This window comes from Geotrypetes seraphini, chromosome 3 (genome assembly GCF_902459505.1).
Source record: "Geotrypetes seraphini chromosome 3, aGeoSer1.1, whole genome shotgun sequence".
NCBI lineage: Eukaryota > Metazoa > Chordata > Amphibia > Gymnophiona > Dermophiidae > Geotrypetes > Geotrypetes seraphini.
The window spans coordinates 36,317,145-36,344,042 of NC_047086.1; the positions used below are offsets into that span (position 1 = coordinate 36,317,145).

Here is a 26,898-nt window from a genome sequence, read left to right on the forward strand (position 1 = left end):
GGTAACGAGATGGATTCACATAGGGAGAACTGGGCTTCAGTGGCAACTCTCTATGGAACTCACTCCCATCAGACTCGAAAAATCCTTGAACAAATTCAAGTCCAAATTAAAAAACTTTTGTCAAGGACGCCTACTACACCTAAAAAAGGACCGTCCCTTTGTAAATCCATGTTGGTGGGGATCCCTTAGTCTCTCATCATTCAGGATCGTATCTAATTTGTGTTTAATCAACGTTTCCATAAGTTTACACACTATTGATGTAATTTTCAGCCTCCATCCTGCATCCCTTTTTGTGCAGCGGAATGACGTTAGCTGTTTTCCAGTCCAATGGGACTCTTCCTGTACTCAGGGAAAGATTGAAGAGCGTAGCTAATGGTTCCGCAAGGACATCTCTCAACTCCCTAGGGGGCGTCCCCACGCGATCCCACGACCCGAAGGGGGAACCCGCGGGATTCCTGTCGTTCCCATTTCAATGCAGCTCTCTACACCTAACAGCTTGCTCTCTATCCCTGTTTAACAGTAGGTGCAACAACTTCAGGGAAGGCCCTGAGCTCTAAAGAAAACTAAGCAAGCTGGCTAACACGTACCCACTGGGATTGGTCTGTCAGCTACAGAGTAAAGTCTGTGTGTTCTCAATGCAGGCAGAGCTGAATAATCGCAACTAGCACCAGAAAACCCAAAGAGAGACAAAAAAAATACTGAATAAAATAAATTGTGGAGAGCAAACACTCCTGCAGACACTTATGCAGAAGGAAAAAACCTAAAACAAAACCGTAGGTGCAGCTAGAGAGCACACTGAAGTAGAGCAGAGTCGAGCTGCATGGGGACAGAAATCAAAGCCATCCCCGCCCGTCCCCACTGGAATCAAATCCATCCCCACCTGTCCCTATAAACTTAAGTAGTTATTTCATTTAATTATGCTACTGAATTAAAGGCTCTGGTAGAGACCAATTTACAAATAAGCAAAGACACTTTATTATTTTGGAAATATTAATTGGGAATAATACATACTTTGTAAACGGGTTTCTACTAGAGCCTCTAATATAAATATAAAATAGAAATTCTCAGCTGATGAGGACCCCCAAGCTTTCAGCTGAGGACTTCCTCCAATGTTGGCTGGGAGTTCCTTTTGCCAAGCTTGGCAGGCAGCAGTAGCGTCCCTGAGTCACAGATGCTGGCACCTCAATGGCTCATGGATGCTGCCAGTAGAAGGGAGTTCTGGCCATCTCTAGAAGAGGTCCTCTGCTGGTGGTGCTTGGGGATCCCCACCAGTCACAGCAAAGATCAGCAAGTACTTCAACACTGTAGAAATAAAACCAGAAATGTATTTCCTTTTCTTTTGAACACAATAGAAAGACATCTGCTATATACATTTCCCAAAGCTAACATATTTTAGTCAATAAAATACGTTTTTTACCTTTGCTGTCTGGAAACTTATTTTTCCTTCAAGTTGGTCCCAGATTATTTTCTGCTTTCCTGTCTTCTGTAAATTCTTCTGTTGCTGTACATTGGTTCCTCCTACCATGGTCCAGCATTTATCCCTCTCATTCCCTGGACCACGTGCAGCATCTTTTGCCCCTGCCCAACATTTCTCCTTCTATCAACCCTCTCCAGCATCATGCCACATCTCTCCCTCCATTCCCTTCACCACTATGTCCAATAATCCTCCCTCTTGCATCCCTTTCAATCTGTCCCACTGTTCCCTTTCCACCACATTTCTCCCTATCATCTCTACCTCACTCTCTCCCTATGACCAAAAATTTTCCTTTCTTCCATTCCCCGTGTACACAACCATCTCTCTTTCCCTTTCACTGACACACACACGCCCTATTCTCCCTTTCTATTCCCTCTCCCACCTCAGTATCTTTCCCGCCCTTCCTCCATCCTCTCTCCCAAGTTCATGCCTTCTGTGTCCAAAAATGCAATGCACTCTACTCCCCCGGTGTCCCACTTTTGCTTCCCACATTCGAGTCCAGATACCGGTAACAGCAGGAGTTGGAGGCAGCTCGAGCCGAGAGGCTCGTCTTCTTTTCCTGCCTGTAGCCTGCCACACGTAGCTGACCCGTAAGTCTTCCCCCGACATCAGAGCTGATGTCGGAGAAAAGGCTTAGCATCAGTCATGTGCAGCGCCCGCTGCCCTGCGAAGACATGATTCATATCTTCGCAGGGCAACAGACCCTGTATGTGACTAACGTGAAGCCTTCCCTCCGACGTTAACTCTGACGTCAGGGGAAGACTTCTGGGTCAGCTATGTGTGGCGTGCTGCAGGCAGGAAAAGACGATGAGCCTTTCGGCTTGAGCTGCCTCCAACCCCACAGGATCCCCGAGACCACGAGGGAGGTCACTACGGGATTCCCGCAACTTGCATGGGATTCCCATCATCCCCATTCAGCTCTCTAGAGCAGAGACAGAGAAAAATATCCAGATTGGACTCCTCCTGCACATGGCACGCGACCATTGGGATACTACTACCCACTTGTCTAGAATGTCTCCGCTATTGCACTGGAAAAGGTGTTGATTTCCACCCCCTTTTTTTTTTTTTTTTTTTACCTGATAAGAGCAGCTTACCAAACTCTTATTTGCCTTTTGGTACTCAGTTCATGTGGTATTTCTAATATTCTACCGACAGAATTAGCGGATAAAAACCTCCAAACTTTGTCTGATTTCACCAAAACCAATGGCAATAGCAGAATAAAAACAACAAAACAAAATAAAAGAACCAAAATGTTTTACATTTTTTTATTGTGCTTAAAAGCAAGGAGTTCTATGCAAGGTTACCATACAGCACTAAAGGCATTGTTTTCAGTCACAAACAGCATCAAATCTAGGTTAGTGCCAAAAGGAGATTATTGCTATTTCTGGAGCCTGTGATCTCAACGTGAAATGCTGACTGCCACAGATTTTGGAGAACTCAGGTGTCTTTTCTTTGGCACTTGTTGGACGTCAAGTTTGTTCTTCTCAACCAGGGAATGGAATGCACTACAAAATTGCAGATTACAACCTGAAGAAAAGAAAATAAGCAAAATGAACAGTTTGTAAATAATCCTATTCATAGAAACATGATGGCAGATAAAGGCCATCTAGTCTGCCCATTCACAGTAACCATTATCTCCTCCTCTCCCTATTGGCTAAGGTTCTTAACATTTGCATCTCCTCTTCCTATAGGCTAAGGCTCTTTGAACCTGTATTGTGAGGTCATGGAGCTGCCCATCCGCAGTAACCATTATCTCTTTCTCTCTCTGAGAGATCCCACGTGCCTATCCCAGGCCCTCTTGAATTCAGACACAGTCTTTGTCTCCACCACCTCTTCCGGGAAGACTGTTCCATGCATCTACCACCCTTTCTGTAAAAACGTATTTCCTCAGATTACTCCGGAGCCTATTACCTCTTAATTTCATCCTATGCCCTCTCATTCCAGCGCTTCCTTTCACATGAACGAGGCTCGCCTCTTGCGGCATTTACACAACATAGGTATTTAAATGTCTCCATCATATCTCCCCCTCTCCCACCTTTCCTCCAAAGTATACAAATTGAGATCTTTAAGTCTGTTCCCATATGTCTTGTGATGAAGACCACGACTGAAAAAAGGACACGGCAAGAACTTCAGTTAAGCTAGATTTGAAGTTCTTTTTATTTTAACTTTATTTAGTTTTTAATGCCAACAAAAAGTGCAATACAATTGATATACAAATAATGATAATCAACCAGTATCTATACAAAAGATAAAAATTCCCTCCCCCATCCATCATTACTATCAGGAATAATACCAAAACAAAAGATATACCCCTCCCCTTCCCGCTCGCACACACCCCTGGAAGTTCTTACTATGTCAAAAAAAAAAAAATAAGCCTAGAAAAATTCAAAAATAAGAGGTATCTCATCTCTAGAAGCAATCAGTCCAGTATTTAGAAGTCCTAATCCAGACAGCGACACCTGCCCCTATTTGGGGGACCATTAGAGAATGACACAGGGACAAATTTTTCCTCATTTTCCCGTCCGGTCATGTTCTTTTCCTGCCTCTGCCCCATTCCTAATGTGCTTTAAAGGAATAACGCATGAAACTTGCCTTTTAACTTGCCTATTTTACTGTAATCATTAGCTTAAGTTACCTTGGGATATATGTAACAATGACTCAAATCATGTAAAATACTTCATTATTATATAAAGCAAAATAATGCAGCTAGAGTTGAACTTCACAAGTTGCAACACTCCAGGAAAAATATTGCCAACTCAAAGCTAGAATTATTTTCATCGAGCCTGATACCACATCGCCTGATATTTCTAGATGCCATCTTAAAGGGGTCGTCATTGTAGAAAAAGATTCAAGGTCCAGGGATCCCTTCTCCACCATTCTCTTTCCCCCTCAAAGACAATCCCCACAGATAGTATCCCCAACGAAAACATATTATTATAAGCTAAACTAAACTAAACCTTAAGTTTATATACCGCATCATCTCCACGGATGTGGAGTTCGGCACGGTTTACAAGAACTTAAAATATAGGAAGAGAAGGGGGGGGGGGGAAGGTTTACATGAACTTATAAATAGAAGAGAAGAGTAAGGGGATAGAATTACATTTTAGTGAAAAACCAGGTTTTCAGTTGCTTGCGGAATAATTGGAGGGAGCCTAGGTTCCGCAGCGGGGTAGAAAGTTCGTTCCAAAGACCTGTGATTCTGAAGAGAAGGGATTTTCCCAGTTTGCCTGCATAGCGAATACAGTGTAGAGAGGGGAAGGACAGTTTGGGCGGGTCTGGTAGAGTCAGGACTCGAGGAATTATAAGCTAATTCCAAGCTCTTCCCATATCCCTTATAGGCACCCCCAGTGACACCCAATTATGAAATCTCCCTCCTTTGGCCTCATCAGGGCTACCTCAACTATTTCATCCTGGGCAAAAATACTAGGCAGAGGCAATCTCCAATCGCTCTGAGCCCTGTAATGGCACATTCAAAATGGCATATGCATTCCCTAGTTATAGTCTTGCAGTGCTACTGCTAGAAGTCATACCACATAGGATATCAACAGAACCCACAGAGCTGGAAGGGAAAGAGATGGGTAACTATGTGGCAGGAGTAACAAAGAAACATGATGGCAGATAAAGGCCAAATGGCCCATCCAGTCTGCCCATCCGCAGTAACCATTATCTCTTCCTCTCTCTAAGAGATCCCACGTGCCTATCCCAGGCTTTCTTGAATTCAGATACAATCTCTGTCTCCATCACCTCTTCCGTCTCCATCACCTGTCTCCACGCATCTACAGGAAGGGAGATATTTGTGTATCTCTGTGCTAGAGGCAGGGTGGCCTTAAGAAGGGATAGATTTGAGTGTAAGCCAAGTGGGGATAGGAGGGCTGCAAGAAGAGACAGAACCTAGAGCTAGATGCTCTAAAGTCAGCAATCGTCACTAAATCAGTTTTAACTACTTTAGTGACAATCGCATTTGCCGACCCGATGCACAAAACAGCTCACTGCGTGTTTTTCCCCTCAATAGCCCATTTTCCGATCCGGCCATGCAAATTAACTAATATTAAAACCCCCAGCGACTGATGCACTAACATCACTTGGTGATGCTCAAAAAAAAAAAAAAAATAGAAAAAGTACTCCCTCCTGCCACCGAATGTTCCCCCGAACCTCCCCCTACCCTGAACCCCCCTCCATTGGCAGGAGGGAATAGGCATCCCTCCTGCTGATTTTCGCTGGCACAGGGAAGGTTGGTCCCCAGTGCCAATTTTTTTCTCATGCAGGAGGTGGGGGACATGGCTGGAGGGAGTGGGCATCCCTCCTGTTGATTTTTTTCTCATGTGGAGATGAGGAGTCATCAAGGCCAGAGGGAGTGAGCATCCCTCCTGCCGATTTTCCCTGGCGCAAGGGAGGTCAATCCCCAGTGCCAGTTCATCAGGGAGATGTCAAGGAAGGCCATCACTTTAGCTGAATGTTTGACATTGTTTCAGAAAAAGTTATCAAGAAACTTACTGTATATTTGGTTTAACAGCAGGACTTCATTCATATCACATCAAAAGACACAACGGACAAAAAATGATAAATAACAGACCGGAGAAAAACGAACCTCACACACAGGCAACCGGGACTACACAAGTACCCTAAGCCACCTGTATCATCACTGGTTTGAAAAAAACTCTGTACATATATAAATATCTTTTCATTCACTTCAAAAGCTTATTTTTCAAAATTCATTTTGTCATATGCATCAATATATATATATATATATACACACACACACACACACATATATATATATATATATATATATACACACACACACACATATATATATATATATATACACACACACACACACATATATATATATATATATATATATATATATATATACACACACACATATATATATATATATATATATATACACACACTAGTTTTTAAGCCCGTTACATTAACGGGTGCTAGAATAGATCTGTCTGTCTGTCTCTCTCCTTGGCTGATGTCTGTCTCGCTTTCTTTCTTTCTCTCTCTCTCCTTGGCCACTGTCTTTCTTTCTTTCTTTCTCTATCCTTAGCCGCTGTCTGTCTTTCTTTGCCTCTCTCTCTCCTTGGCCAGTGTCTGTCTTTCTTTCTATCTGTCTCTCTCTCTGTCACTGCCTAACTTTTCCATCTCAGCATCAATGTGCGTGCCATTCTGTGTATATTCAGTCGGCAACTCTTGCTTTACACTACCCAAACTGTGGTCTTACTTGATCTCACTGTGGAGTTTCCACAGCTTCTCTTCCACAGATGGCTCTTTTTTTCCTTTCCTTGCTTTATCCACCTTTGGAGGTCTGCTTCTGGTATTTTCCCCCTCAGCACGGGCTTTGATTTCCTTCTGATTTGGTTTCCTTGCTGACTCGGACTGCTGCTTCTTCACGTCATCACCAGTGTTGCTGTCACTATCACTGTCCTGCCCTTATTCCATCTGTTCCCCGGAACCGCCACACGTGCCATAAACTGCCACAGGCTCCACCACTGTACACATCGCAGAAGCAGCATTGAGAGAAAAGCGCTGCACCGCGCTACCGCTGGCTTCGGCGTCTTCTATCCACTGCGGCCAACCCTAGCAGAAACAGGAAGTAGTCAGAGAGGGCGGGCTGCAGTGGACAGAAACAGGAAGTAGTCAGAGAGGGCGGGCTGCAGTGGACAGAAGACAGCAAAGCCAGCGTTAGCGCGGTGCAGCGCTTTTCTCTCCATTTAAACGCGGGTGAGCCGGCGAGAAGGAGGAGGCTTTAGCGGTGGTGGTTTTGGCGGTGAGTGAGGGTGGGAGGGGGGAGTCGCCGGCTGTGCTGTGCTTTCCTGATCTGGCCGCCGCATACGCACTCTGACCACGGACCTATGGATCACAGATCATGCAGGTCTGAGTGCGCATGCGTGGCTAGCGTTTTATTATATAGGATATATATAGATATAAAGAGAGAAATCCAGTCCGATCTGTTTAAAACTGGTTATAATGGCAACAGCCTGGTGTAGGTATAAATATAAACACTTCTTTGTCTGTTGTGTCTTTTGATGTGAAATGAATGAAGTCCTGTTGTTGAACAAAATATACAGTACGTTTCTTGATAACTTTTTTGGATATACAGTGGTACCTCGGTTTGCGAGTGTTTTGCAAGACGAGCAAAACATTCTCAAAATCGGCGCCTCGGAAACCGAGCGTGCCTCGATTTACGAGCGCCCCCCATCCCCCCCGCGATCCGGCACCCTCCCCCCCACGATCCGGCACACTCCGCTCGCGTCACACCCCCTCCCCACCACGATCCGGCATCAAAAAGGCACCCACCCACCCGATCACATTTCTTACCCCACATTTGGCACCAGCACCAATGCAGAGGACATGCCGGTGCCCGAAGATCTGCCTTCTTCTGCGCTGGGCCTTGAGCATCTGCGCATGCTCAAGGCCTTCGTGTACCCTTCATATTCCACACTGAAGAAGTGGTGTGCAAACTTTCAAAGTGGAGATTTTGAGACCAAAGATGCAGCAATGACTGGGAGGTCTTAAATGGTGTCAACTCCTGAAATGGTTGACTAAGTCCATGACCTGATTTTGGCAGATCGGTGAATATCCGCTAAAACACTACAGATATCCAGAGAACATGTTGGGTTCTATGAGCAGTTGGGTATGTGGAATCTGTCGGCCTAGTTGTGCCCAAATATTGGAATGCTGATGAGAAACAAAGTTGAGTAGACACTGCCAAGTTGATTTTGCAGCATTTTCAGTTGAGTTCATGCCAACTTTTTGGAACGACTAGTTACTGTTGATGATACATGGTTACACCACTATGATCCTGAGACAAAACAGTCCATGCAATGGCAGCACTTGGGTTCTCAAAGGCCAAGGAAATTCAAGACCTAAAAAGTCAGCAGGAAAGGTCATGGTCGCAGTGCTTTGGGATCAGGAAGGTATTGTAATGAGTGACTATCTTCCAAGGGGCCAAACAGTTAATACAAAATACTACTGTAACCTGCTGTACCGATTAAAGGCATTGAAAGAAAAAAGGAGAATGAAGTTACAGGAAGGAGTTCTCATTTTGCAAGACAATGTACCTGCTCACAAGACTGGCAAAACGATGGTGTTTCAGTGGATAGACCATCCATCCTACTCACAAGATCTTTCTCCATCTGACTATTTTCTGTTTCCAAACTTTAATAAGAGCTTGAAAGGGCAACAATTTTCAATTGATTCGGAGACGATTGCAGCAGCAGAGCAGTATTTCATTGATCAGACATCAGTGTATTTTTTTGGAAGGGTTACAGAAACTTCAGACACGATGTGCCACATCTGTTAAGCTTAGGGGTGAATATGTGGAATAACTTGGATTTTTCAAGGCTCCACATCATTCCCTTCTTGGTTGGGTTTAGAACTTTTCAGCACCTCATCGCATAGTGTTCTGTACGCTGGTGGTAGGTGTGAACATAGACAGCAGAATGGGGATGACGCAGGGTCCATGGCCCCACTAATATTTTGCCCAGCCCGAGATCAGCAGCTAGAAAGGCTGGGGTGGAGCTAGAAATTGGTTTGTTTGGCTCCTCCAACCAAAAAGGTGTTGTGCTGCATCTGGGTGAAAAGAAGAGAACAACCCCCTAAACCTAACCAAAAAGCGCTTCTTGAGGAGAGACCTCTGGCTGGTTTCAGCCTCTTAGTTTGAGAATAAACTGAGGACTTTCTTAGAGATTGGACTCCACGGGTGACCCTTGAGGAGAGGAATGCTGCCCTAGTGCCTAACCCTCAGTAAGCCTGGATCTAGGAACTGTGAACTACATATATATCAGTAGTCTCAAACTTAAACCCTTTGCGGGGCCACATTTTGGATTTGTAGGTACTTGGAGGGCCGCAGAAAAAATAGTTAATGTCTTATTAAAGAAATGACAATTTTTGCACGAGGTAAAACTCTTTATAGTTTATAAAACTTTCCTTTAACAGTTAAAAGGAAAGATATATAAACTATAAAGAGTTTTACCTCATGCAAAAATTGTCATTTCTTTAATAAGACATTAACTATTTTTTCTGCGGCCCTCCAAGTACTCTATTTTTTCTGCAGCCCTCACATTTAAAGTTTAATATCTTTTCTTTCTCAAAACTGGCACATTTCAGTCACTATATTGAAAATAAAATCATTTTCCCTACCTTTGTTGTCTGGTGACTTTATTTTTCTGTGCTTTCAACTATATTTCCAGGGCCTTCTTGTCCTTTGACTGTTTTTCTCTCTGTCTTCACTTTCTGCCTTGCATCTATCTTTGGCATTAACTTAATGTTCAATTTTTCTGCTTTCTTTTCAAAATCTACGTTTCCATGTCTTACCTTCCCTTCCTATCTCTCTTCTTCCGTCCTATTTCCATGGTCTAGCATCTCTTTCCTTTTCTTTCTCTCCCTCCCTCCTTCCTTCCTTTCCCCTGCTCTGGCATCTGTCTCCTTCCCTTCCCCCATGCCTTGGCATCTCTCCCTCCCCCTCCATGGTCTTATATCTCCTTTCCTTCCCTCCCTCCCATGAACTTGGCTTCTTCTCTTGTTCCTCTCCTCTCCCTTCTCTTTCCTTCCCTCTCTTTCCCCAGTTGGGTGCAGCAGCATCAGAAGCAGCATTTCCCTTCCCCCTTTCCTGTGCAGGAGAGGCATTTCTCTTTCCCTCCCTCTCCCTTTTCCTGTACAGCAGCAGCATTTCCCTAGGATCCCCCTTTCTTATGTAGCAGAAGCATTTCTCTTTCCCCTCCCCTTCCATTCTCTTCCTTATAGAGCAGCAGCGTGTCTGGCCGGCTCATTCCGTTCAAAGCCGCGGGTGGCGGCTCCTTGCGAGATCCGCACCTGCGTCTGAAGCCTCTCTGATGTTGTGACGTCAGAGAGGCTTCCGATGCAGGAGTGGATAGCGCGAGGAGCCACCAATCCGCGGCTTTGAATGGAACGAGCTGGCCAGACACGCTGCTGCTCCCCCCCAAAAAAGGGGGAAGAGAAATGCTGTTGATCGCGTCCAGACCGCGGGCTGCAAATAAAACCTGGAGAGCCACATGTGGCCCGCGGGCTGCGTGTTCGAGACCGCTGATATATATAATTTGCATTTCATTACTTGCTAAGACTCAAAAACTAACTAAAGCACACAAATTATCTTAAGGCTCTCTATTACCAGTCTAACATACCCCAGTACCTTAATAGGATTTAATTAAGCAGCTCAATAATAAGATGCAAAAGTCAGAAACAAGATGGCGGCAGCGTGTTAGCAGCCAGAGTTAGCGCTTACAGCATTTCAGCAGTGAAACTTTTCTTTCCTTTGGGAATCGAACGATGCCTCATAACAAAGGTAAGTGCTTTCTTCGGGTAGACCCCTCTATGCCCAGACAAGCGACGATGGATCGCTTTCTGGCTAGCTCCCCATTCGTTGTTGGAGCGGAGTCGCTTGCATTAGCAATGGAGGAAGAAGTCTCCGGCACTTTAGAGCTCAAAATATTTTAATCCCCTCCTGCTGCCCAATCGCCACCTTATCCGGCGGGGAAAGATGGAGAGAGCGAGAACGCCAAGGTCCAGAAGTGTCCAACGCGCTCATGCAGTGGGGGGGAGGGGGCCTCACATGGACCAGAACGCCAAAATTATAATCAAGCAAGGACCTGAGGATATCAGCTCCTCAAAAATGATGCAGTGGGGGGGAGGGGGCCTCACATGGACCAGAACGCCAAAATTATAATCAAGCAAGGACCTGAGGATATCAGCTCCTCAAAAATGACGCTGGATAACATATGGAAATTGCTCCAAAAACTTGAAACTACAGTTACTAAATCTGCTGGAGAAGTCTCAGTTATCGTGAGTAAACTGGATGATTTGTCAATGTCTGTACAAAATATTAAAACGGAAACCAATACCAAGTTTGACCAAATTAATAAAGAGATAGCTTCACTACATAATCTTTCCGGTAATTTTGTTAAGAATAAAATTTTTCTTCAGAGAAAAATTGAACAAACTATGAATTTTAATAGAAGACTTAATTTAAGGATACTAAATTTTCCTAAATAAAGAGCGGTCACACCTATTAATATGTTTAAAAAAATGTTTGATTGAGAACTTGAATAAGAATATGGATTTTTCCCGATGTAACAAAGACAATGCAAGACCATAGGAAATTATTAACATAAGAACATACGTACCAAAATCCTAGCCTTTCTTAAGCGGGAACACACTGACATTGCCTTTCTGCAGGAGACGCATTTGACTCCTCTAGAACATGATAAACTCCGCAGAGAGTGGGTGGGAGTGGTGGGTCATGCTTCCTTCACAGTTCGGAGGTGTGGGGTGGCTATACTCATACACAAAAACATACCCTTTCATCTTCATCGCCAGATTGCTGATCCCAATGTGAGGTATATTATCATGATTGGGGAACTATGGGGGAAACCTTTGGTCTTGTGTAATGTCCAGTGTTCCCTCTAAGGTGAGCACATGAGCGATCGCTCACTATTTTCAGTGGCGTCGCTCTTACGCTTTCCCCTGTCGCTCACTCGAGGGCGGGCGGAGGTGAGAGGAAGCGGCGTCGGCCTGTATTTTAAAGTTGAAAGATACAGCGGCGGCTCCTCAAGATCCCCGACTGCATCGGACTTCCGCCGCAGGTGGGGATTCGTGAGAGGAGCCCCTGCCATGTCTTCAGTGTCGTACCAAGGGGGGGGGGGCAGTCTGCTCCGGCTGTGCACCTGCCCTAAGGCTGCAGTCGGAGAGGAAGTTCGGGCCAGCCAATCGCTGCCTGGCTGGACGGAACTTCCTCTCTGACGGCAGAATTGACGTCAGGGGATTGCTGGTCGGCCCGGTGGGAAGCAGAGAGAGCTTGGGGCAGCCGCGGCGGTGGCTTTGGGGCCTGTTTCCCCCGATGGTTGCTGCGGTGGCTTTGGGGCCCGTTTCCCTCAAAGGTGGCAGCAGTGGCTTTGTGGAGGGTAGGGAGAAAGAAAGGGGGCAGGCAGGGAGACAGAAGGGAAACAGAAAAAAAGAATGGGGCATAAAGAGAGAAAAAAGAAAGAAAGGTCAGGGAGAGAGGAAGAAAAAGTTGGGGGAGGGAATGAGGTCTGGAGTAGAGAATGACACGGTGGCGGTTTACCCGCGGCCACCGCATTTTAGCCGCGGGTCACCCACCGAAACGGGGAACGAAAACTAGCAGTCGCTGCGGCGACGGGGACAAGGCCATTCACCGCCCGTGGGGCGGTGAATGGTCTTGTCCCCGCAGTGAGGCATGAAGGATCGCGCGGTCCCCGAAGCACACACCCGCCTGCCCAATCGATCCTAGTGTTTAGCCAGCTCTCTCCCTTCTCCTCACCTTAGTTTGTAGGTTTTCTTTTTCGGTGACCCGCACGCTATCAGAGAGCCGCGCACCCGCTGCTGCTCAGTTTCGATCTTCTGCTCTGATGCAACCGGAAACAGGAAGTTGCAGCAGAGCAGAAGATTGAACACTGAGCAGCCGCGCGTGCACGGCTCTTTGGGAAAGCGTGCATGTCGCCGAAAAACAAAACCTACAAACTAAGGTGAGGAGAAGGGAGAGAGCTGGCTAAACAGTAGGATCGATTGGGCAGGCGGGTGGTGGCTGTGGGGACCGTGCGATCGCTCGTGTTCCCGGCTCAAATTGGAAGGAGGGAGTGAAAGGGAAAAGGATTCTGGGCCAAGGAGATGAAGACGGAAAGAAAAACCTACAGCAGGAAAGAAAGGGAAGGACTGGCAGGTGAGCCAGATGCTAGAAGCAGGGGGGGGGGAAGCAAGAGGGAAAAAAGCTAGATGGGGTTGAAAAGAAGAGACACACTGGTATGGAAGAGGAAGATAGGGGAAATCTGGACACAGGAAGGTAACAGAAAGAGGGGAAATTATGTGCATGGGGCATAGGGACAGAGACATAAAGGGGACATGCCATGGGGATGGTATATGGACACAGAGGGGGGGCAATGACAGATACATAGGGGAGATATTAGAAATGGAGAAAATAATAATAACTTTATTCTTATATACCGCCAACAATCTTGCGACTTCTAGGCGGTTTACAATAAAAGAAACTAAATACAATCAAGTGAAACTTTACGAAGGAGCACAGAAGCGAGATGGTTTGTGGGGATGGGACAGGGACCGAGCTTGCAGGCTCCAGTGGCTTGCACAAATTACATTGTAACGTGCCATGAAAATAAGAGGGAGGAAGGTAGATAGATAGGCCACGCGAGAGGAGCTGAAGGGTAGTAGAAAGGAACAGATGGTAAAGGAGGGAGGGAAGGGTGGTGGTGGAAAGGAATAGGACAGACATTGAAGGAGGGTGGAGAGGAACAGACCCCGAAGGGAAATGTGGGAAGAAGACAGATGCCAGACTATGGGGGAGCGGAGGGAAGAAGATGGGTGCTAGACCAATTGGAGGGGGGGGTGAAGGGAGAGGCACAGTAACAGCAAGTGGAAGACGCAGAGAGAAGACACACAGTGGATGGAAGGAATTGAATGAGAAGATGTGGAAAGCAGAAACCAGACAACAAAGGTAGAAAAAAAAATTATATTTATTTATTTATTTTTTGCTTTAGGATAAAATAGTATATTAGTTGTGTTGATAAAAATTTATAAACAAAGCCCTGCCAGCTGAACATCTCTTTCTCTAGTTCAGCAGCAGGAACTTTGATTTATAAGAAAGGAATAAGCTAAATATTACAGTACTAAGGCTTATATGGATGCAGCGGGGCCGGTGACGGGGCGGTGCAGAGGATGGTGGGCCGGTGACGGGGACAGATTTTTTCCCCGTGTCATTCTCTAGTCTGGAGGAGAGGAAGCATACAGGCTGAAAGAAGGGAAGAAAGATTGGATGCACAGTCAGAAGAAGAAAGTGCAACCAGAGACTCATGAAATCACCAGACAACAAAGGTAGGAAAAATGATTTTATTTTCAATTTAGTGATCAAAATGTGTCTGAATTTATATATGCTGTCTATATTTTGCACTATGGCCCCCTTTTACTAAACCGCAATAGTGTTTTTTAGCGCAGGGAGCCTATGAGCGTCGAGAGCAGCGCTGGGCATTTAGCGCAATTCCCTGCGCTAAAAACTGCTATTGTGGTTTAATAAAAAGGGAGGGGGGTATATTTGTCTATTTTTGTATGGTTGTTACTGAGGTGACAATACATAGAGTCATCTGCCTTGACCTCTTTGAAAAAAACCCAGAATAGGAATGATAATTAACATTTTCTCAGCATATAGTGTGCTTTATGTTTTTTAATTTTATTGTTGGTAGATCATTTTGAGTTGGTCATTTTAAAGTAGCTCGCAAGCCCAAAAAGTTTGGGCACCCCTGAGCTAGAGCGTTGAAGCTGTGTATTTCTATTTTATCCCCCCTTTTACAAAACTGTGGAGCGTTTTTTAGCGCCAGACGTGGTGGTAGCAGCGCTGATGCTCAGAATTCTATGAGCGTCAGAGCTGTTACCACCGTGGCTAAAATCCACACTACAATTTTGTAAAAGGGGGAGGGGTTAGTTTGTGATGACATATTCCAACTAGGCGAAGGTGTTTTCTGTGTTCTGTGTGTTCAAAAGACATAGTTTTCTGCTAGGATTGACGGTGTAGGATTGATTTATGCTGGTCTGGCTTGTTTAGTTTTACAATGGGTGTATTGATGTACTACTGCTCACTGCAATATGTAAGATGCTGCCTTTTCCTAGGTACTCATGTGTGATGTGTGGCTTGTTACTAAAAATCATGTTTTTCGTACAGATGGGGGGGGAGAGGGTGCCAAAAAATGATGGGCCCCGGGTGTTACATATGCTAGGTACGACACTGTATGTAAAGCTGGCGAAGCAAAAACTTTAAGTAAATTGTTATTCTTCTAATTTTTGAGTATTTAACCCTCCCACAATCTCATGGGCACTCATTTCAAGTTTCAAGTTTATTGAGATTTTGATTTAAACGCAATATAAAATATTTTCAATGCATATAACAAAAATAAATTTGGGGAAATAAATAAAACCATTTGAACAATAAACATACAAACATATACATAGATGATTAAAAATACATAAGGAGTACAAGGATAAACTACATTTGTTTAAAAATGCGTCCTCCGTGCCTGCTCATAAATTTGTGGAGTATGTAACTTGTCGCTCATGCATATTTTTTTTTGCACACACCTCATCAATCCTTAGAGGAAACAATGGTAATGTCTATACCCCTAACTCATATACCCATGCCTTTTTCACTTCCTTAGTGGGCCACCTTGCTCCGCTTTTGCCCCAGCAGATTATATTGAGTGGAGATTTTAATTTCGTAGCTCATCCCCAATGGGACCATAAACCCGCTAAACCGATACCGAAGGGACATTTCAACAAGGGTGTGCACTTTCTCATGAAGGAATTGGGCCTGCTGGACTCTTGGCGTACTCTGCACCCAGATGAGCAAGATTTCTCTTTTTATTCCCACCCTCATTCGACTTACTCTCGCATTGACTACATTTTAATCTCTGCTTCTTTCTTTCCGTATCTGACGACTGCCAGCATCTCAGTCCCTCTTGTTTCTGATCATGCTCTTCTGGGCCTTGCCTTACAATTTGGCTCCCAAGCAGCGGGTCGTGTTTGGCGTATGTCACCACATCTCTTCATTCCGTGAATTCTTTCAAAAGAAGTGGGATGATTTTGCTCACACCAATTCTGTGGAGGACGCGGGCCCAGTTATATATTGGGAGGCCGCCAAGGCTGTCATGCGGGGGCATATTCTCGCTTATTCCGCTTCCTTGAAAAAACGACGTGATGCGGAGCTCTTGCTGCTTATCGGACTCTTCATATTTCTCGTCTTGATGATACTACAAAAAAGGTCATGGGTATCCTTAAATCTAAAATTAACCTTCTCTTGGATCAACGCGCTAGTCGTAATTTATATTGTTACAAATATAAACTACATCGGTGGGGTGATAAAATGGGTCGGTTGTTGGCTAATTTGGTGCGCCCTCACAAAGCGCGGCATACTATTATTTCTATCAAAGACAAACAGGAAGCTACCCATGTTACCCAACAGGCTATTACGCAGCAATTTGTGAAATTTTACTCCGAACTTTATGCTGCTCAACCTTTTGATGCGGCTGCTAGCAATCAATTCTTCCAGGGCATCTCTCTTCCCACGCTGTCTGCTGACCAATGTGCTGCTCTTAATGGACCATTACAGGCGAGGAGCTGCAGGTGGCCATCAAAAAACTTAAACTAGGCAAAACACCGGGACCTGATGGTCTTGGCCCTGAGTTTTATAAACTTTTGGACCCTTCGGCTTTATTATCTTTAGGGACTTATTTTATGGGACTTCGCAATACTACTCCCCCAGGGGACTCCCATAATAGGGCGCACATTATCATTCTTCCCAAGCCTGGACAACTGCTTGCTGCCTTGGGGTCTTATAGGCCTACCGTATTTTCACGCATATAACGCGCGCGTTATACGCGTTTTTACCGCGCATACCCCTCGCGCGTTATATGCGTGAGTGCGGTATACAAAAGTTTTAAAACATAGTTCCCACCCCGCCCGACTCACCCCCCCAGCAGGACCGCTCGCACCCCCACCCCGAACGACCGCTCGCACGCGCTCCCACCCGCACCCGCATCCACGATCGGAGCAAGAGGGAGCCCAAGCCCTCTTGCCCGGCCGACTCCCCGACGTCCGATACATCCCCCCCCCCCGGCAGGACCACTCACACCCCCACCCCGAAGGACTGCCGACTTCCCGACAATATCGGGCCAGAAGGGAGCCCAAACCCTCCTGGCCACGGCGACCCCCTAACCCCACCCCGCACTACATTACGGGCAGGAGGGATCCCAGGCCCTCCTGCCCTCGACGCAAACCCCCCTCCCCCCCAACGACCGCCCCCCCCAAGAACCTCCGACCGCCCCCCCAGCCGACCCGCGATCCCCCTGGCGACCCCCACGACCCCCCCACCCCCCTTCCCCGTACCTTTGGTAGTTGGCCGGACAGACGGGAGCCAAACCCGCCTGTCCGGCAGGCAGCCAACGAAGGAATGAGGCCGGATTGGCCCATCCATCCTAAAGCTCCGCCTACTGGTGGGGCCTAAGGCGCGTGGGCCAATCAGAATAGGCCCTGGAGCCTTAGGTCCCACCTGGGGGCGCGGCCTGAGGCACATGGTCGGGTTGGGCCCATGTGCCTCAGGCCGCGCCCCCAGGTGGGACCTAAGGCTCCAGGGCCTATTCTGATTGGCCCACGCGCCTTAGGCCCCACCAGTAGGCGGAGCTTTAGGATGGATGGGCCAAACCAGCCTCATTCCTTCGTTGGCTGCCTGCCGGACAGGCGGGTTTGGCTCCCGTCTGTCCGGCCAACTACCAAAGGTACGGGGAAGGGGGGGGGGGGGTCGTGGGGGTCGCCAGGGGGATCGCGGGTCGGCTGGGGGGGCGGTCGGAGGTTCTTGGGGGGGCGGTCGTTGGGGGGGAGGGGGGTTTGCGTCGAGGGCAGGAGGGCCTGGGATCCCTCCTGCCCGTAATGTAGTGCGGGGTGGGGTTAGGGGGTCGCCGTGGCCAGGAGGGTTTGGGCTCCCTTCTGGCCCAACTACCAAAGGTACGGGGAAGGGGGGTGGGGGGGTCGCCAGGGGGGTCGCGGGTCGGCTGGGGGGGCGGTCGGAGGTTCTTGGGGGGGGCGGTCGTTGGGGGGGAGGGGGGTTTGCGTCGAGGGCAGGAGGGCCTGGGATCCCTCCTGCCCGTAATGTAGTGCGGGGTGGGGTTAGGGGGTCGCCGTGGCCAGGAGGATTTGGGCTCCCTCCTGGCCCGATATTGTTGGGGAGTCGGCGGTCCTTCGGGGGGAGGGATGTATCGGACGTCGGGGGGGGGGGGCATCAGGTTTTCAGGATGGGGACAGACCTTCAAGGGGGGACAGTGCACGGAAGTCAGGGGGGGTGAACGGAGAGTCGGGACAGCTCACGGAAAGTCAGGGCGGGCGAAAGGAGCGTCGGGCAGCATGCGCGGTATACCTGTGAGCGCGGTATACCAAAGTTTTTGTACATATCATCGTGATTTCTGCGCGCTATACCCGTGTGCGCGTTTTATACGGGTGCGCGTTATTTGCGTGAAAATACGGTATATCCCTTCTCAATCAGGATATTAAAATTTTGGCTAGTATTCTTGCAGCTCGACTTAACGAATTTTTGCCTTCTCTCATTCATGAAGACCAGGTGGGCTTTGTACCGGGCAGGCACGCCTCTATGAATTTCTTGAAGGTCCTCGCAGTGTTGCAGTCTTCCCTTGCCATCAATGATCGAGCGCTCATTACCAGCTTGGATGTCGAGAAAGCGTTTGACATGGTCTCCTGGCCTCACCTCTTCAGGACATTTGATTGCTTTGGTATCAGAGGTGACTTCATTGTTTGGCTGTTGGCGTTGTACCATAACCCTCACTCTCAGTTGTTAGTGAATGGTGGAGTGTCGGACCCTTTCCCTCTCGGGAGGGCACCAGGCAGGGTTGTCCCCTCTCACCGCTTCTCTTTCTTCTCTCTTTAGAGCCTTTGGCCGCTCGGATCCGTCAGGACCTTCAGTTGGAGGGACTTCAGGTGAGCAGCCGGGAATTCCGCATCAGCATGTTCGCTGATGATATGCTTCTCTATGTTAATCATGCTGACCGGACTATGCCCGCCTTAATGTCCATCATTCGATCTTATGGCGTTTTTTCCGGGCTCAAAATTAATTTCGATAAGACGGAGGCTCTTCTGTTAGGAGCCTCAGCTGTGGAACCTTGGTGTCAGGGACTGGGCATCGGCATTGCCCCTGGGAAGTTGAAATATTTAGGTATCATGCTTTATCGAGATCCCCGTAAACTATACGATGCAAACATCACTGCTACTATTGGATGGCTTAAAGCCCTTTGTCTCAAGTGGCAATCGCTCCCCCTTTCCTTGCTCGGTTGCGTAGCGTTAGTGAAAATGGTGCTATTCCCGAAACTGCTATATACACTGCAAACAATTCCCGTCTGGATCTCCCGCACGGACGAGCTCTTTTGTTTGGAGAGGGAAGGTGGCTCGCATCAATGCTCTTAAATTGTCCCAGAGCCGAGATAGGGGGGGGTTTAGGCTTACCTGCTCTTCGTGTCTATAATGTTTCAGCGCTTCTCCGCTGGATTCATGAACAACTGGTCTCATCGCGTCGTTATTTTCCTGCAGCCTTGCTTGAAGACTGCTGCTTACCCTGGTCTTTTTCATCTTTTATTCATGGGGCAGGGGGTAGGGGCCTGGTGCTCCTGCTCTCCCATTCCTCCTTCCTTTTCGAAGAGCCTGGCGTTGGTGGCGCATGCAACAGGGTAGGTTACCCGCTGTTTCCCCTTTTCTTTCTCTCCTTCGCAACCCTGATTTTGTTCCTGGGGTAGGGGGCATGGCGGGTCTGTGTATGGCCGTTTGGTGGGGAATGGGCTAGAGTAGGTTTTGACCGAGATTTCGGCAGTTGAAACCCAAGCACAGTACCTGGTAGAGCTTTGGATTCTTGCCCAGAAATAGCTAAGAAGAAAAAATCAAAAAAATTTAAATTGAATCAGGTTGGGCAGACTGGATGGACCATTCGGGTCTTTATCTGCTGTCATCTACTATGTTACTATGTAAGAATGAGTGTTGACCAGTGTTATGGACAAGCTCAAGAACTGAAAGGGGAAGAAAAAGAAGGGGGAGGATTTATTGGAGTTTGGTAGAGCGAGTGCCTTGAAGGAACAACAGGGCACTCTGCGGGAAAGGATTTATTGCTGTTTGGGGTGGGGGGAGTAAAGGGGGATTCCCCTGGAAGAACAGTATAGAAAATTGAATGAATGAATAAATAAATAAGATGGGGTGGAAAGATGGAGATAAATGGGGTGACTGCATAGGGGAAAGCGGGGATAGAGGCAGTGTTGGGAGACAATGTATGTTAGGAAGCCAAATTTATTGCTTATATGCTGCAATACTATATTGTACTATTCTTTTAAAACTTCAGTAAAATTTATTGTGAAAACCAATTCTGTAGAACAAAAATCAAGCAAATTCCTGGAACCCTGAAATTAGGTATTAATCTACAAATGCGAGGGTCATGCATATTCAATAATTTTGTATCTTTCAATGCTCCAATCACACATGTTAAAAGATCAAGTCTTATCTACCACATACTTTATTCCCAAATCACTCAATCTTTCTGGTGAAATGTACGTGTAAAACAAACAGGATTACAAAATGAAATTTTTAAACGTACATTTCAAAACAGGAAACATGGGAAAGAAGTAGAATGTGGATACCTTTTCCGACTCAGATCCTTGAAGAAATTCACAGTTTGTGAGCTCACGCGCTGATTTACGACAATTAGTCGGATGAATCTCAACCGTCAAGTAGACGTTAATTCCACTCACAATCTTCAAAACAAGGAAATAAATATGTTTAGGAGACAGATCAAAATGACAGTATTACTTCTGCAAAGGCTTATTATTGAAGTTTCTCTTTCAACTAACCTCCCCTTTTATGAAGTCACGTTACGGGGTTTTTTTAATCACCGTCCATGGCGATAAAAGCTCCGACACTCATAGAATTCTTATGAGTGTCAGAACTTTTACCACCACAGCCGGTGATATAAAAAAACCTTAATGCAGCTTCATAAAAGGAGGGGGGTAATATTTTGCCCACTAGAACAAAAACACATTTTTAAAAAATTGCCCTAGCTCTAAAGGGTCCCTTTTACCAAGCTGCAGTAAACATTAATGTGCTTGCCACAGCTTAAAACGGCATACCACAGGGCGCGCTGAAGCGTCTGATAGTATATTAGACATGCGTACACACTATTATTTTTTCATTGCAGGAGTATGTCTAGGGTAGGGAGTACCAGATTTGTTGCAGTAAAAAAAAAAAAAAAAAAAAAGAGCGGCCCCCCCCCCTCTTCCACACAGACATGGTATCCAAATCTGATGAATCAGAGAAATTCAAACAAATCTCTGTTAACACTGAATGATGTTTGTACTGGGTCAATTTGACAAACTGGACAGTAGCAAATCACCTGGACTGGATGGTATACATTTCAGAGTGCTGATAAAAAATGACAGACCATATACATAAGCATGGATTAATGAGAGAAAGCCAACATGGATTTAGTCAAGGGAAATCTTGCCTCGCCAATCTGCTGCACCTAGACAGAATGCTTTCATTCCAAGCAGCCAAACTGAACACATGGCTAGCAAAACCAATACTCGAGGCCACATCATACACTGACTTCAGAAAGTCTCTGAAGACCCTTCTCTTCAACAACACCTAAGTTTCTCCCCCACACCCAGCTATATCCCCTCCAAATGCCCACCCCACCCTTCCTTCCCCCTCCAACGCTTATGGCTGGGTTCCTCTCTTACTCACATTGTTTATTTCCTCCCGTAATTCAGCGTTTAACTCTTGCATCCTGTTCAAATTGTAATATCCTGTATCTTACTGTAAAAATCCTGTACCGGTCCACTCTGTAAATCACTTTATCCTATGGTAAACCTCCCCGGTACCTGCTCACTTTGTATTAACCTGTATCGTATTGTAAACTTCTCCTGTTCCTGGTCACTTTGTAATATCCTATTCAATTTGTATTAACCTGTATCGCATTGTAATCATCTCCTGTTCCTGTATCTTGTCCCTGCTCTCTTTGCAATATCTTCTCCTCTCTGTAAACTTCCCCCATTATCGCTTCCAAATTGTAATTCCCTGTATATTATTCATTGTAATTCCGACTTATTATGCACACTCTTCAACTTAGCCTATGTATCTCAAATCCCTGGTTCCAATTCCTAGCTTATTTCCTGTTCCAAACATATGTATCTTGTTGTAAACATATGTCTCCTGCTGTAAACACTGCACGACCTTCTTTGTAAACCGCTTCGAACTTATGGTATAGCGGTATATAAGAAATAAAATTATTATTATTAAAAAAAAATTATTATTTATGAATTGATAACTGGTTGAAAGACAGAAAACAGAGAGTGGTTTTACATGGTCAATATTCTCAATGGAGAAGGGTAAATAGTGGGGTTCCCCAGGTCTATGCTGGGACCGATGCTTTTTAACATATTTATCAATGATATAGAGATGGGAATAACTAGTGAGATAATAAAATTTGCTGATGACACAAAGTTGTTCAAGGTTGTTAAATTGCAAGAGGATTGAGAAAAATCGCAAGAGGTCCTTGTGAAACTAGGCATCAAAATGACAGATGATGTTTAATGTAAGCAAGTGCAAAGTGATGCATGTGGGAAAGAGGAACCCGAACTATAGCTATGTGATGCTGGGTTCTATGTTAGGAGTCGCTGCTTAGGAAAAAGATCTAGGTGTCATCGTTGTGGATACGTTGAAACCCTCAGCTCAATATGTGGTGGCGGCAGCTAAGAAAGCAAATAGAATATTATCAGGAAAGGAATGGATAACAAAGATGAAAATGATATAATGCCCTTGTATCGCTCTATGGTACGACCACACCTCAAATACTGTGTGCAATTTTGGTCACCATATCGCAATTAAAAAATGTACAGAGAAGGGCAATGAAAATGATAAAAGGAATGGGATGACTTCCTATGAGGAAAACTAAAGCAGCTAGGGCTCATCAGCTTGGAGAAGAGATGGCTCAGGGGTGATAGGATAGAGGTCTATAAAATACTGAGTGGAGTGCAAAGGGTAGATGTGAATCGCTTGTTCACTCTTTCCAAAAATACTAGGACTAGGGAGCAAGCGATAAAGCTACTAAGTAGTAGATTTAAAACAAACTGGAGAAAATATTTCTTCACACAACGTGTAATTAAACTCTGGAATTCATTGCCTGAGATTGTGGTTAGAGAATGACACGGGGAAAAAATCTGTCCCCGTCACCGGCCCACCATCCTCTGCACCGCCCCGTCACCGCTGTTCCCTTCACCGCCCCGTCACCGTCCCCGCCATCCCTTTCACCGCCCCGTCACCGCCACTGCCATCCCATTCACCGCCCCGTCACCGTCCCCGCTGCATCCATATAAGCCTTAGTACTGTAATATTTAGCTTATTCCTTTCTTATAAATCAAAGTTCCTGCTGCTGAACTAGAGAAAGAGATGTTCAGCTGGCAGGGCTTTGTTTATAAATTTTTATCAACACAACTAATATACTATTTTATCCTAAAGCAAAAAATAAATAAATAAATATAATTTTTTTTTTCTACCTCTGTTGTCTGGTTTCTGCTTTCCACATCTTCTCATTGAATTCCTTCCATCCACTGTGTGTCTTCTCTCTGCGTCTTCCATTTGCTGTTACTGTGCCTCTCCCTTAACCCCCCCCCCCCAATTGGTCTAGCACCCATCTTCTTCCCTCCGCTCCCGCATGGTCTGGCATCTGTCTTCTTCCCACTCTGTCTTCCACATTTCCCTTCGGGGTCTGTTCCTCTCCACCCTCCTTCAATGTCTGTTCTATTCCTTTCCAACACCACCCTTCCCTCCCTCCTTTACCATCTGTTCCTTTCTACTACCCTTCAGCTCCTCTCACGTGGCTTATCTATCTACCTTCCTCCCTCTTATTTTCATGGCACGTTACAATGTAATTTGTGCAAGCCACTGGAGCCTGCGAGCTCGGTCCCTGTCCCATCCCCACAAACCATCTCGCTTCTGTGCTCCTATTTTCTCCATTTCTAATATCTCCCCTATGTATCTGCCATTGCCCCCCCCCCCCGTGTCCATATATCATCCCCATGGCATGTCCCCTTTATGTCTCTGTCCCTATGCCCCATGCACATAATTTCCCCTCTTTCTGTTACCTTCCTGTGTCCAGATTTCCCCTATCTTCCTCTTCCATACCAGTGTGTCTCTTCTTTTCAACCCCATCTAGCTTTTTTCCCTCTTTCTTCCCCCCCTCCCCTGCTTCTAGCATCTGGCTCACCTGCCAATCCTTCCCTTTCTTTCCTGCTGTGGGTTTTTCTTTCCGACTTCATCCCCTTGGCCCAGAATCCTTTTCCCTTTCACTCCCTCCTTCCAATTTGAGCCGGGAACACTAGCGATCGCACGGTCCCCGCAGCTCACACCCGCCTGCCCAATCGATTCTAGTGTTTAGCCATCTCTCTCCCTTCTCCTCACCTTAGTTTGTAGATTTTCTTTTTCGGCGACCCGCACGCGTGGCTGCTCAGTGTTCAATCTTCTGCTCTGCTGCAACTTCCTGTTTCCGGTTGCGTCAGAGCAGAAGATTGAACACTGAGCAGCCGCGCGTGCGCGGCTCTCTGATAGCGTGCGGGTCGCCGAAAAAGAAAATCTACAAACTAAGGTGACGAGAAGGGAGAGAGCTGGCTAAACACTAGAATCGATTGGACAGGCGGGTGTGAGTTGCGGGGACCGCGCAATCCTTCATGCCTCACTGCGGGGACAAGACCATTCACCACCCCGCGGGCGGTGAATGGCCTTGTCCCCGTCGCCGCAGCGACTGCTAGTTTTCTTCCCCTTTTTCGGCGGGTGACCCGCGGCTAAAATGCGGTGGCCGCGGGTAAACCGCCACCGTGTCATTCTCTAATTGTGGTGAAACTGGTTAGCTTAGCAGGGTTTAAAAAAAGGTTTGGATAATTTCCTAAAAGAGAAGTCCATAGGTCATTCAGTGTTCTCTCTAGGGCCTTTTAGCTGGGCGCTCCACCCGGCTAATTTAGATGACCGCCCAGCTGTCATCTCGATCGCAATCCTGCTGCTGCTGCCACCGCTGCTGAACATTTAAAAAAACAAACAACCTTCTCACTGGCTTGGAGATTTACCGGGGCTGACTCAGCACCGCCTGAATCGCAGGAGCCTGACTTTTTTAAAACTTTAACGCCAGCAAGCGACTTGAACCCATGCTCCAGGGCTCTAACATGTGTGTGCAGGCTGGATGAAGAGAAGGGAAGCCGGAACGCACACATTAGAGCCTGGAGCATGGGTTCGCTACAGGAGACAGGTCAGCTTACAACTTGCTCTTGCTTGCTTCAGGCCTTCCTCGCTGCCAGGTCCTGCCTACTTTCTGTTTCCGTGAAGGCAGGACCCGGCAACGAGGAAGGCCCGAAGTAAGCAAGAGCAGCGAGTTGTAAGCTTCCCTCCGTCGCTGACCTATGGAAAATAGGTCAGCGATGGAAGGAAGCTTAAAACTTGCCTTAGTCCAGCCCTGCACAACATGCAGCCCAAAACCGATCTCGCTGCGGCCCGTGCTCTATATGGCTCTCACTCCGCTCTCCTGCTCGTGGGGGTTCAGACCGCGCCAGCTTCTCCCACTGACAGGAACCACCAGCTGGAAGTGTCACTCTCGCGTGTGCTTCTCAAGAATAAACCTCGACGCGAGAAGGGGAAAGGGGTGTTGAGGGAAGTCGAGCTGTGAAAACACGCGTTTCCTTTTTCTCTTCACTGAGACAGGAAGGCCCAGGAGCAGAAGCGTCCCAGGTTGCCTAGAAACGGCTGTCACGTGCGGGATCCTCTGCCTCGCAGCAGGCTCTTGACAAGAATGGAAAAATCCAGAAGATAATACTTTCAAGGATAGAAGGATTTGGAAGACGATGTGAATATGAAAATTTGCAGAAAGAAGACAATATGGAGCAGCCTTTTTCTGTTGGCTCACTGAAGAAACTGGCAGCAATGCCTGACCATACAGATATATCCTTGAGTCCTGAAGAGCGGGTGTGTGCTTTAAGTAAACTTGGCTGCAATGTCACAGTCAATGAGGCCATTACTCCCTTCTAAAATTGGATACTTCTTAAATTTAGTAAAAATATTCTGGCACAAGCGTCAAACCTCAAAAAAGGAAGTCATATTGAGCATTGGAAAATAATAATAATTAACTAATAAAAATAGTATACATTTAATTTTCCCCACCACCAAATTTCCCCGTCCCGCCCTACCCCACCCACCCGGCTCCTTTTTCATGCCACCCGGCTGGAAAAAATTTCTGAGAACACTGCCATTATTGAGATAGCTTGGGGAAATCTGCTGCTTATTCCTAGGATAAGCAGCATAAAATCTGTTTTACGACTTGGAATCTAGCTAGGTACTTGGAACCTGGGTTGGCCACTGTTGGAAACAGGATACTGGGCTTCATGGACCTTCAGTCTGCCCCAATATGGCAATTCTTATATTCTTTTGCTAATAACCTATGCCTGTTCTCAGTGGCGTAGCGAGGGCGAGAGGTACCCAGTGCAATGGTGCCTCCCACCCCCACCCGCTCCTTCCCTGCCCCCTCCTGCCGCCCGCGCCACTTCCCTTCCCCCATACCTCTAACGTTCAGGGCGCATGCAGCAAACCCAACCTGCTGCTTGCACCAGCATCAGCTCTGCTTCCGACATCATTTCCTAGGTCCGGGTCCAGGAAGTGACATCAGAGGAAGAGCAGCAGGTTGGGGTTGCTGCACTCGCCCTGAACGTTAAAGAGGTATGGGGGAAGGGAAGGGTCCAAGACAAGGTAAAGCAGCCAAGACAAACCAATAAACAAGATGCATAGAAAACAAGTCCCATTTTATG

The 26,898-nt window shown here is 46.6% G+C and overlaps 1 protein-coding gene across 1 annotated transcript in view; it reads right to left on the reverse strand.

The window, feature by feature from the left end:
* Positions 1 to 2,711: 2,711 nt before the first annotated feature.
* The window catches only part of LOC117358034 (cystatin-2-like), a 29,977-nt gene continuing 5,790 nt past the window's right edge, over positions 2,712 to 26,898 (reverse strand). The window contains exons 2-3 of the mRNA XM_033939448.1: positions 20,701 to 20,814; positions 2,712 to 3,001 (exon numbers count right to left, since the gene is read on the reverse strand). Coding sequence (XP_033795339.1) covers positions 2,912 to 3,001; positions 20,701 to 20,814 — 204 coding nt within the window. The 3' untranslated portion in view covers positions 2,712 to 2,911. The remainder of the gene's footprint in view (positions 3,002 to 20,700; positions 20,815 to 26,898) is intronic.